The sequence below is a fragment of the Erinaceus europaeus genome, chromosome 13 (genome assembly GCF_950295315.1).
Source record: "Erinaceus europaeus chromosome 13, mEriEur2.1, whole genome shotgun sequence".
NCBI lineage: Eukaryota > Metazoa > Chordata > Mammalia > Eulipotyphla > Erinaceidae > Erinaceus > Erinaceus europaeus.
Genome location: NC_080174.1, coordinates 53,336,316 through 53,348,418, shown reverse-complemented (window position 1 = coordinate 53,348,418; position 12,103 = coordinate 53,336,316). Strand labels below are relative to the sequence as shown.

Here is a 12,103-nt window from a genome sequence, read left to right as displayed (position 1 = left end):
GTAAACCTTAGACCCCAAGCTGCCAGGGTACATGGGGTCCCAAGGATCTGCCAGCTCTGCTTCTGCCTGCTGTGGTCAGTCAGCAGAGAGGTTTGGTACACAGGCTTTAGATGGACCCGAGTTCAAATCTTACCACTGTCAATTCCTAACTGCATGATGAGGCAAATCACTTCCTTCTCTGAGCCTCATCTGTAAAATGGGTACAACTAGTCCCTTTTCATGATATTGTTTTGAGGATCAAATGAGACAGTGCTCTCATGAAATGCTAAGCGTTGTGTTTGGCACAAGAACACCTATATTAACTAGAGTAGAAAATAAGTGGGATCATCAAGAAGTCTATTCCTGATACAGTCTTTTTTTATTTTTACTTTTGTTAATATTTATTTATGAGGCAGGGTGGTGGTGCACCCAGTTAAGGGCACATAGTACTATGTGTAAGGACCTGGGTTTGAGCCCCTACTTCCCCACCTGCAGCTGGGACACTTTGCAAGCAGTGAAACCAGTCTGCTTCTCTCCCTCTCTCTCTCTTCCATCTATCTATCTATCTATCTATCTATCTATCTATCTATCTATCTATCTATCTATCTACCTATCTACCTACCTACCTACCTATCTATCCATCCATCTATCTATCTCACCTCACCTCAATTTCTGTCTTACTGAATAAAATAGAAAAAATAAAATAAAAATGACTGCCAGGAGTGGTGGATTCAGGAGTGGTGGATTCATAGTGTTGGCACCAGACCCAGAGATAACCCTGAAGGCAAAAAAAATTTTTTTAAATATATTAACATGAGGAAAAGGGGAGAACCAGCAAATCATTCTGGCACATGCAAAGCTGGCTATTGAACTCTGGACCTCATGCTTTTAAGTCCAACGGTCTATCCACTGTGCTACCTCCCAGGCTGCCACACATCATCTCTTATAACTAGTAAGGAGTATTGGTAGGGGGTAGTAACACTATACTTTCTGGCCTCCTCAGGGCAGACCTGCAGCTGGGGGGAGGGTGGTGATGAGGAGAAACTGAAGTCTGTGTCCTGGGGTGCCAGGCAGAGCTACCAGGGCCGACAAAGCCATATTATTTGAGTCTGACTCCTCCGCTATTCACTGGCCCCACAGTCCAGTAAGGATGCAAGGACATGATTACCAGCTGCTTGAGGTCTAGGTTCAGGTCCCAGTCAGAGCTGAGAACTGCCTTGACTGCCCTAACTCTAGTCTGGGTCCTGCAGTCAAGTCTTTTGCCCTTCCTTGGGCTCTAAGAACAGCCCCAGGAACAGCTGATGCCCATGCTGAGAGGGAAGGGAGGGAACTGGCCTAGTGCCCCTTTCTCCTCATTTGCACACACATGACTGCACATTGGGGACTCATTAGAGGCCTCATTATAAGGTCCACTAGCCCAGGGAGGGTCAGAAGCTATTGGTGGGTGGTGCCAACCAGGCTGACTGTGGAGACATGGCTCATTGTGACAGTTTCACCAGTTTTCTTGTCTTTTTGGGTTCAGCTACAATGCCCCCTCCTCTAAGAAGTCTTCTACGAGCAGAGCCCACCATGCACTGCTCCCTGCAACAGACTGAGCCAGGCGCTCCCTGAAGGTGGCAACTATGATTCACATCCATGCCTTTTGCTGAGCAGCGTGAGATGGCACATGGGGGCATCAGCAGGGGTGTGCTGGCCAGCTGACTGCACCCATCTCCTGGGCCCCTCTCCTATGTCCACTGCTCTCACTTCACATAAGGAACCCCTCAAATCCCGATACACCCCTGCTTACACCTGTCTAGGGCTTCCCAGCATGCTGTCCCACGTTTACCTCATCAAGTTCTAATTAATAACACCTCCTCCTCAGGCTGCCAAGGTGGTTAAAATAACAAACAGCTGGCATTTATTGAGCACCAGCTACATGCTAGCACCTAAGGTAAGTGTTTTCTAGGTTCATCTGACTTAACAATCCCATGTCTTCAAGATGATTTTCAACTTTATTATTATTTTATAGATGGGAAAACTTAAGACTCAGGTTAAGTAACTTCACCTAAGAAGTTTACACAGGGGCAGGGGTGGATAGCATAATAGTTATGCAAAGAGATTCTCATGCCTCAGGCACTGAGATCCCAGGTTCAACCCGCACACCACCATAAGTCAGAGCTGAGCAGTGCTCTGGTTTAAAGAAGAAAAAAAAAAGTTTACACAGTAGTAAGGTATGAAGTGGAGATTTAAGTGTCATGATTCCAGAGTCTACACTCTTCCTTTTTTGTAATATGAGCCAGAGCTTCATACATGGGTGATTTCACCACTCCTATGCCAATTTTTCATTCATATATAGAGAGAGCTATCCCTGGTTCCCTGCTGTGACACCTCCCTTATGGTGTTGGGATTCAAAACAGGGCTGAACATGGCAAGGCAGGAGCCCTACCAGAGAACTATTCTTCTGACCCCAGGGTCTATACTCATACACTGATTCCCAGTTCCTGTCCCCAGCCCTCCCTGCTAGTACCAATTCCCATGAGCAGAGCCACTATGATGGTGATGACACTGGATTGTTGAATCCTAGGTTCCTTTATGTCTATCACCTTCAGCCCTCATGTTAACCCCACAGGGTCTGTAACACTACTTCCACTTCCCCGGGCATAAACTGTGGCTGGAGGAACTAAGTCACTAAGTCGGGTCCCATTTGTCCCCTCCTCCACATGTTAACACTTAGCATATGAGAGGAACTCACATCATGTGCAGCTAGTGTCTCAGACTCAAGAGTCAGACTCTCACAGGGCACAGAGAATGGGTACTGTTTCCCAGCTTCAGAAGCCCTTGGCTCATAAGACCTCAGGTCACTTCAGTGTCCCTCTGTGTGGCCTAGTCACAACCATCTAGGACCCTGTGTCTAGATGAGTCTTCTCAGTCCTGGGTGCTGTGTGCACTCAGCCTCTCCACCTCCACCCCCCCCCACACACACACCAGTACAGCCAAGACTTCCCCTCCAAGCCCTCACATTCATCCAGGCACCCACTCAAGTGGCCTAATTATAAACTAGCTATCCACACAGACCTTCAATTATGGTCCAGCCATCAGCCCCCCACTCAGGTCCTGATGTACACATCAGTCAAGGATCCTCAGATGCAGGGGACCGGAAAGGCTTCCCTGGGTGACCTCTTCCAGGCTCTGCAGCATTATGACAGACCTATTGTGTTATTGTTCCCAAACAATTTACAAACCTGTAGAGGACCCCTCCCCCTTTAATCTGACGTCCTCCCCTCTGAGTCCTCTAGTTCCCACACCTACAGGTCCCTGGGAAGTGCCCACAAAGGAGCCCACCCACAGATAAGCGGCCCCACCTTGCCCTAGCCTCTCCACACCCACAGACACCACTTCATCCTGGGCCTGCACCCCAAGAGGCAGGGAGGAGACTGGGATTAGGCTCAAGGACTCCATGGAGGTGTGGGGATGGGGCCACCACCCCCTTGAGTCAGTAGATCTGACTTGGGTCTCAGTATTCAGGCTCTTCCCTCCCCTTCCAGGAAGAAAAAAGAAAGAGAAACCCCTCCCTCTGACACCAGGCCCAACCAGAAGCCTGTCCCCACCCCCTCATCAGCTGCTTGCAGACCCAAATGGGATTGCAGAAGTCCGGAGGCACTGGCTGTTGGTGGGGTGAGGGGAGGGAATGGGAGCTTTGATGGTCTGGGGCCTGGAAGGAGGGTGGGGGTGAGGGTGAGACAGACTGACAGACAAGTAAAGGGGAGGCACAGAAAGCCTCAGACTGAGCAATGATGTGGAAGGTCCTGGGAGTGCGGGCTTTGAGCCTTCATTTCCTTCAGAGAGAGAAAGACTCAGGCTCAGAGAAGCTGAGGATGATAAGCAGATTTACTTCGGTCCTTTTCCCCCCCCAAATCTGGCTGGGTGGGCTGCGGAGTGGGCTCCGCTGCAGGGAAGGCAGCCCACTCCCCAGCTCCCGCCCTCGCCCCAGACAATGCGGCCTCTCCCTCCCCCTCGCCTTTATCCCGCGGGTTACTTGGCAGCCGCCGCTAGAGACCTCCTCTTCCCTCCCCCTTCTCCGCCCGCCCGCAGCAGCAACAGGCCCTTTGCGCGGCAGCTGGAGGGATGCGGTGGGGGCGAGGTCTGGGCCAGGCCCTGGGTGTGGGGAGACACCAGGGCCTCCGCTTCGGCAAGCAGGGCTCCAAGCCCGAGAATCTGGGTCCCCTAGACACACACACACACAGAGACACGCTGGGGTCACACGTGTCCGCAGGAGGACAGGCACCCCACTTCTGTAGGCGAGGATCTTCAGTAGATCAGGAAGGGGATGGGTGCGGAAAACCCGGGGGACACTGCCGCTGCGACGTCAGGGTCACCCCAACAACTCCGGAACTGGGTCCCCGTGGATCCCGCCGCCCTGCGCGCCCAGCGCCCGGGTGGGGGAGGGGCAGCTGTCAGAAGATGTGTCGGTGGCCCCGGGCCGCCGCCGCCTTTATTTTTAAACTTCCAAGTGATTAGAGAGGACGGCGGGGTAAGGGTCCCCGGGCCAGCGACTCGGCCTCACCCTCGGTCTCCCCGAGGCCCCTCGACCTCCCCCCACCTCTACCCCATCTCGGTTGTGCGAGCCTCCCCCCCCCCCCGCATACCTGGGGCGGCGCCGGCACCCAGCTCCGCATGCGGGCTACTGTCCATGGCTGCGGCGTCAATGGGGGGTCGTGGGGGTCTCAGCGGCGGCGGCGGCGGCGGCCGGCGGCCAGGACTGGGGTCCCGTGGTGCATCCCGCCCAGCCCGGCCCTCCGGGCAGCCACTCGGAAACGAGGCCGCACCGGGGAAAGTGGCGGCCGATTCGGCTGACGGCCCTCGAAGCAGCGGGTCGCCGGCCACTCAAAGTGTGCGGGTCGGGCCGCGATCCTGCAATCCTGTGATCCTGCTCCCTAACCGGCGCCGGCCCGGTCCCGGCCGCGGCCCAACCCTATTGTACCGTCCGGGCTGGGCCAGGCCTCTCGGCTGGCGCGTACCAAGTGCCTCGAGGGGAGGGCCTCCCCCGCAGCAGCCCGGGACTCCGCAGCAGCCACGCGCCCACCCTGAGCGCCCCGCCCTGGCCTCCGAGACAGGGGTCTCCAGCTCGCAGGCCCCTCCTCTGCCGCCGAGAAGGAGGGGGCGCCACAGCCCCCGAGAGCACCCGTCGGGCTGCCTCCCCCTGCGGCCGCGCCTTGGTACGCGCCACCGCGCGAGGCGACTGTGCTGCGAGCGCTCTGGTGACTCACCAGCCGCTGGGATTGGGGGGCAGTCGCGAGGAGCAAGACTGGGAGCCCCCAATCTCACTTGAGCTTGAAACTCCAGCCCTGGTGTTTCGGCGGCAGCTTGAAGTCTAGATTCTCTCCTAATCTACCTCAAATAAAATCTGCCCGGGGACTGTGGGGAGACATGGAGGGTCTCTAAGCACCCCCTCCCCCGTAGCTCCTATAGGGGCTGGGCTTTCTCTCCCGGCTGATGGCTGGGGCGGGGAGCCTGGCAGCTGCCTCCTCCAACATCTAGGGCTGGTGTCTTCTCTGCTCCTCGGGGGTAATTACAGGCCTGCACCGCTGCGTTCCCCAGGTCTCTAATCTGCCGAGTCCCTCCCAGCTCCAAAGTAGGTGGTCTGGGCCCATAGCCTACCCCCCCTTCTATCAGCGAACCCCTGCAGTCTCCCCAGAACCATCTTTCACCCTAACCGAAAATGAATGTGAACTCCTTTTGACACTTCTCCTCCAAGTAGCCCCACGCTTCAGCCCTCCAAAGTGGAACCCCCAATCCTTTACTAGTGCCAGCGGAGGTGCGGCCTGCCGCCAAGTCAGGCCCAGTCTGGGGCAGAGTCGGGGGAGCTTTCTGGGAAAGGGGATCGATGATGGTGCTGCAGGGAGTGACAGAGGAGAGGAAGGAGGAGGTGCAGCTGGTTCCTCCCTGCCCACCCCACCCCACCCCGGCCCTTTGTCCTGACCTCCAGAAGGTCAGTTCTCTAGTTCTCCATTGTACAGATATTAGACCCAGTGAGATACTGCCCTTCCTTGCCCCTATTTCCCGCCAGCGTCCCCTTCTTTTGAGCAGTTCCAGAGAGAGCGAGAGCAGCCATTTCAAAGAGGGTGGGGGACAATAAAGGGGTCTGGGGCTAAGGCAACCTGGAAGCAGCCAGTCCTGGGGGGAAGGTAGTAGTTAGGGGGGCCTGAACTCCCCTGGGAGGGCATGTGAGGTGGGGACTGAGCCCCCTTCAGAAGGCCTGGAACTGGAGTTGGTAACCTTAAGCCAGTGTCTTTAACTTTTCTGAAACCTGGTTAGCTCACTTGGAAAATCAAGAAAATCGTATCGTGGGTTTGTTATAAAAAATTAAATAAGGCAGTTCAGATGAAGTGCTTGGCACAGAGCCTGGCAGATAGGAAGTGCTTAATAAATCACCATAACAGTGAACCTCCAAACTTAAAATGAGGTCAGATGGTCCTTCTCTCACAGTCTGTAGGGTGATGAGACTATATGGATAATGGGCCCAGGAATGTTTTTATGAGGTCAGAAGATCTCAGGGTCTGCATGTTCAGAGGTGAACAGGTTTCCCCCACCACCCAGCCACAGAGTGAATAGACTGTGCAAGTTCACAAACAGAATTCAAAGGGGGAGAATCCTCTGGGATGGTTCCCCCATTTCACCCCAACCCTGACCTTGAGGTTACTGACAATAGGTGGGAATAATGCCATGCCCTTATTGGGTAGAGCACAAGAATAGTGGAGGGAAAAATGGCATTTTAATATTGATTGGTTGGACAGGGGTAGCTAGCATAATAGTTATGCAAGCAGACTGTCATGCCTGAGGTTCCAAAGTCCCAGATTCAATCCCCTGCACCACCATACACCAAATAAGTAAATATTGGTCAGGAATAGCCAAGATGTAAATACCAAGTTAAGATCATAATCTATATGGTGTAGTTCTTGGAGTGTTGTTGAAGGGTCTTCAGAAAGGGTGGGTGAGCAGTATAGAAGATCTGGAAATCCTCAAGTCATCTTTAAGCTCCTGGAATAGACACCATGAGCAAAACTCACCCTCCTGAGTTGGGAAAAAAAAAAAAATGGACAAGAAGTTGTCATTGAAATTAAATGGTGGCAGGCATGTCTAAGGAATACTAAGGAGCTTTGATTCCTTTATGAGTCTTGTGATACTGATAGATGAATGTGTGGCAACTAGTGGGAAACAACAATATTGGAATGGTGGTAATAGGAGGAAATAGTATCATCGTGTTAGAAGCCTTGGAATGGGTATAAACAATAGCTGTGCTCAACAGAGAAGTCAGATGCTTCTGTATGTCCCATCCTCCACTGCATCTTTTTATTATGGAGATAAAACATGGGGTTGTGTACATTTTCTTTTCTTTTTAACTATTTATTTTATTTTTTAACCAGAGGATTGTTGAGCTCTGGCTTATGGTGGTACAGGGGATTGAACCTGGGACTTTGGAGCCTCAGGCATGAGAGTCTGCTTGCATAAACATTATGCTATCTACCCTCCATCCTGTGTACATTTTCTTATTGGACTTATTAAATAATTCTTTACAATAGTAAAAAGATAAAGATTTGGGCCAGGCAGAAGAGCACCTGTATTAAGCATACATATACCATGCGCAAGGACGCAGGTTCAAGCCACCGATCCCAACCTACAGAGGGACACTTAATGATCAGTGAAGTAGGTCTGCAGGTGTCTATCACTCTCTCTCCCTCTTTTTTAAAAAATTATTTTATTTATTTATTGGATAGAGACAGCCAGAAATTGAGAGGAAAGGGGGTAATACAGAGGGAGGGAGAGACAGAGAGCTACTTGCAACACTGCTTCACCATTTGAAAATCTTTCCCCCTACAGGTAGAACTGAGGGGCTCAAACCTAGATCCTTATGCATCCTAACATGTGTTCTAGCCAGGTGCATCACCACCTACCCCCTCTCACCCTTTCTCCTCTCCCCTCACAATTTCTCTCAGTCCTATCAAGTATAATAGATGGCTGCCAGGAGCGGTATATTTGCAATGTTGGCACTGACCCCCAGCAGCAATGATTTATTTAAAAATAAATAAGGTCGGGCAGTAGCGCAGTGGGGTAAGTAAACATAGTGCAAAGCCCAAGGACCAGCGCAAGGATGGGTGCAAGGATCTTCATTGGAGGATGACCTGCAATGGAGGTTGCTTCACTAGCAGTGAAGCAGGTCTGCAGGTGTTTATCTTTCTCTCCCCCTTTTTGTTTTCCCCTCCTTTCTCCATTTCTCTTTGTCCTATCCAACAACAACATCAATAACAACAATAATAACAACCACAACAAAGATAAAACAACAAGGGCAACAAAAGGGGAAAAAATAGCCTCCAGGAGCAATGGGTTCGTGGTGCAGGCACCGAACCCCAGCAACGACCCTGGAGGCAAAAAAAAAATAGGGAGTCAGGTGGTAGCACAGTGGGTTAAGCACAGGTGGTGCAAAGCGCAAGGACCAGCCCTGGCTCCCCATCCGCAGGGGAGTTGCTGCTTGGCGATGAAGCAGGTCTGCAGGTGTCTATCTTTCTCTCCCCCCTCTGTCTTCCCCTCCTCTCTCCATTTCTCTCTGTCCTGTCCAACGACAACAATAATAACTACAACAATAAAAAAAAAGGGCAGCAAAAGGGAATAAATAAATAAATATTTTAAAAAGTTTTAGTGGTCCAGGAGGTGACACAGTGGGTAAAGCATTGGATTCTCAACCATGAGGTCCTGAGTTCTATCCCTGGCAGCACATGTACTGCCGAGATTGAGGATTGAGGGCTGAGGTACTTGCATATACCGTACCTTTTTTACTTTCACCCCCTTCTAAGATGGCCAGTGAGAGAATCAGTGTCCAATGTTTGATGCAGCAGGTGGAGTGGGGGGCTGGCTAACTAGGAGCATGGCTGAATCCCAGGCTTCTGTATCTTAGAGGGTTTATAGTGGATGTCCTTCTCTGGGTCTGGGGCTGCATAACAGTGCCAGGGGACTCCACGTGGCTCCTTAAATACTAGATGTCTCAGAGAAGGAGTAGGCAGGGCACTTGCAACCTCAGGGCCTGAAACTGTATCTGGATGCCCTACCCTCTACATCAAAGAACAGGATAGGGAGCTCTATCCTTTCTCTAGCACCTCCTCTACAGCCCTGGGGTCCTCTCCCCCTCTTTGGAAATAGACAAGAATGAAACATGAATGAACCAACCCAACCCTTAGTCTCACTAGGGTGTTGGACTGGGGCAGAAAACTGAATGGAGATCAGACTTGTCATCTCCATCATGGTCCTTTTAGGGGAAAGAAGAGTATCTGCAGCCTCTAGGTTTGGTGGGGCAGGGTCCAGGATGAACCTGCTGGAAAGGGTGAAGGAAATCAGTGGGAGATTGTACAGATATGAATCAGGACCAAGGCCCTGGAGGCGGCCTCCACACCCACAAAATAGGAAGTAGGAGGGGCCTCACAGCCAGGGCAGCTAATACCAGGAGAACTGACACCAGATTCTCACTTCCACCCCACCCCCAAGGCACAATAGCATATTGGGAGTCTCTGTCTCCAAATGACTGCCTTGCTAGCCTATTTTCCCTGAGGGTGTGAGACGGGGCAGAGGTATACCGTCCCCCACACACCCTTTCTGCTTCTTGGAGAGGTAGAAGAACTCAGATCCAGTACTAAATAGGCTCAACTATTTGTTTCTGGGAGGTGGTCCTAGTCTCTGAGCCCCACTAGGGATGGAAGGCTGCTCCCCTATTTCAGTCTTCTCTAGGGAGAAACAGGTGAGGGTGAAATTGGGGTGCTTCATGTTCCTAGTTGTCCTGGCTCCAAGGGGTGGTGGAAAGGAACTGGAATTTGGTAGTGAGGGGAGCAGTACTGGAGTAGTTCTCTAGGGATGACCTTTTCAGACAGACAGAGAGACTGAGGGAAAAACACTGGGGTACTGAAGCTCCCCTCAGTGCGGTGGAGGCCAGATTTGAACCTGGGTTGTGCAATGGCAGACTAGGCATCTTCCCAGGTGGTCTATCTTGCAGCCTCTCTCTAGGATCTTTTAAGATGTTATAAAAATTTTAAATTAATTTTTAAAAGAAATTTATTTTATTTGTTATTAGATAGAGACAGAAAGAATTTGAAAGGGGAGGTGGAGATAGAGAGGGAGAGAGGAAGAGAGACACCTGCAACTCTACTTCACCACTTGTGAAGCTTTCCCCCTGCAGGTGGAGACCAGGGGCTTGAACCTAGGTCCTTGTGCACAGAAGTGTGTGCGCTTAACCAGGTGTGCCACCACCTGTCCCCTTCATAAAAATTTCTATTTTATTTTTTTTAAATATTTATTTTATTTATTTATTCCCTTTTGTTGCCCTTGTTGTTTTATTGTTGTAGTTATTATTGTTGTTGTCATTGTTGGATAGGACAGAGAGAAATGGAGAGAGGAGGGGAAGACAGAGAGGGGGAGAGAAAGATAGACACCTGCAGACCTGCTTCACCTCCTGTGAAGCGACTCCCCTGCAGGTGGGGAGCCGGGGTTCGAACCAGGATCCTTATGCCGGTCGGTCCTTGTGCTTTGCGCCACCTGCGCTTAACCTGCTGCGCTACAGCCCGACTCCCTCTATTTTATTTTAATGGGAGAGATACAGAAAGACCCGAGCTCTGCTCAGCTCTGGTTGATGGTGGTGCTGGAGAGTGAACCTGGTACATAAGGGCCTCAGGCATGAAAGTCTTTTGCATAACCATTAGGCCCTTTCCCCAGCCCTTAAGCTCTAATTTGAGCCAGGGGGGGGACCCTTTAGAAGGGCCAGAGATGGACCCTGATCCGGTCCTCAATTCAGGAATGTCTACAACACAGAGCTTGGAGAAGTTGAGAGGGGAAATCCTCAGGCTGAAGGGGGAAACCTCAGAGATGGGCAGAAGAGGCTCCACCTCTTGTCTCTCCAGAACTACCCTCCTGACAGCAGGCTGGGTGGGGTCGGTTGGTCGTGGCTGGCTGTGACTGTGACTCAGGTTTCTGTGGGCAGCCAAAGGCAGCCGGCAGGGAGGAGCCTAGGCCCACAGAAGAGCCAGCCAATTGCAGCTTTCACCTCAGCTGTCCTCTCTCCTGGGAATGCTGGCAGTGCTGGCCTTTGGAGGCTAGGGGCTAGCCAACTTCTACTCCCCTTCCCCCAACCCACCCTGCCCTCATGCTCCAACCCAGAACCTTCAGCCAAGGCACTGACACAGAAGGGAGAGTCAAAGGTCACACTGCCGTTAGGGAGGTCTTAGGACATCTGTGTCACAGGCAGATGGGTATAATAATGCTTGGTCCTGGGCAGGGGAGAGGGCACAATGGTTATGCAAAAGACTTTCATTCCTGAGGCACCAATCTAGAGGTTCCAGGTTCAACTACACCATAAGCCAGAGCTGGGCAGTGCTCTGGTAAAAAAATAAAATAAAATAAAATATTGATCCTTCATCTTGAGGCATAGTCTGGGGGGAATCCTGGGCACTGGTGTACAGTCTGGGGTCACTCTGGCTGGCTCAGAGCTGGGCAGGCTGGTTGTTATGGTGAGGCCTGGAAGCTAGACTGTAGCTGCTGCAGAATCAGGCTACTAGACCTAAGAAAAGTGAGGGGGATTGAGGGGACTCCCAGGCCAGCTTCTTCTGAATTGGCCATACAGGGAAGCATGGCTGGAGCTAAAACTCAAGAGCTATGGTCAGGGACTGTGCACTATTCCCTTAGACGGATGAGGGTGTGATCGCACATTCCCATGGTGTTTCTCAAGCCTGTTTGTTGGGCTGTGTTTTGAAAGTGGCCAGAAGAGGAATGCACATTGACTTCGTACCCAAGTGCTCTGCATACATGGCTCACTTTTTCTCCCCCCCCCAACCAGCATTATCACTAGGACTAGGTGCCTGTACCATGAATCTACTGCTCCTCACAGCTTTCCTTCCTTTCATCCACCCAGCCTTCCTTTCTTTCATTCTTTATTTCTCTTCTCTCTCTCTTTCAAATATTTTATTTACTTATTTATTCATGAGAAAGATAGGAGGAGAGAGTGAAAGAAACAGACATCACTCTGGTATATGTGCCGCTGGGGATTGAACTTGGGACCTCATGCTTGACAGTCCAATGCCTTATCCAGTGTGCCACCTCCTGGACCACA

The 12,103-nt window shown here is 51.5% G+C and overlaps 1 protein-coding gene and 1 pseudogene across 4 annotated transcripts in view; one reads left to right on the top strand and one right to left on the bottom strand.

Moving 5' to 3' along the window:
• Positions 1-5,090, bottom strand: part of MAP7D1 (MAP7 domain containing 1) — a 34,807-nt gene extending 29,717 nt beyond the window's left edge. Inside the window, exon 1 of one of the 4 annotated variants that reach the window (XM_016192567.2) lies at positions 4,608-5,090. In XM_016192567.2, the coding sequence (XP_016048053.1) occupies positions 4,608-4,653 (46 nt within the window). In that variant the 5' untranslated portion in view covers positions 4,654-5,090. The remainder of the gene's footprint in view (positions 1-4,607) is intronic. The other 3 variants (XM_007533103.3, XM_016192568.2, XM_016192569.2) reach the window with 3 other exon arrangements.
• A 1,923-nt stretch (positions 5,091-7,013) lies between these two features.
• On the top strand, positions 7,014-7,494 carry LOC132542823 (small nuclear ribonucleoprotein G-like; annotated as a pseudogene).
• The last annotated feature ends 4,609 nt before the right edge of the window (positions 7,495-12,103 follow it).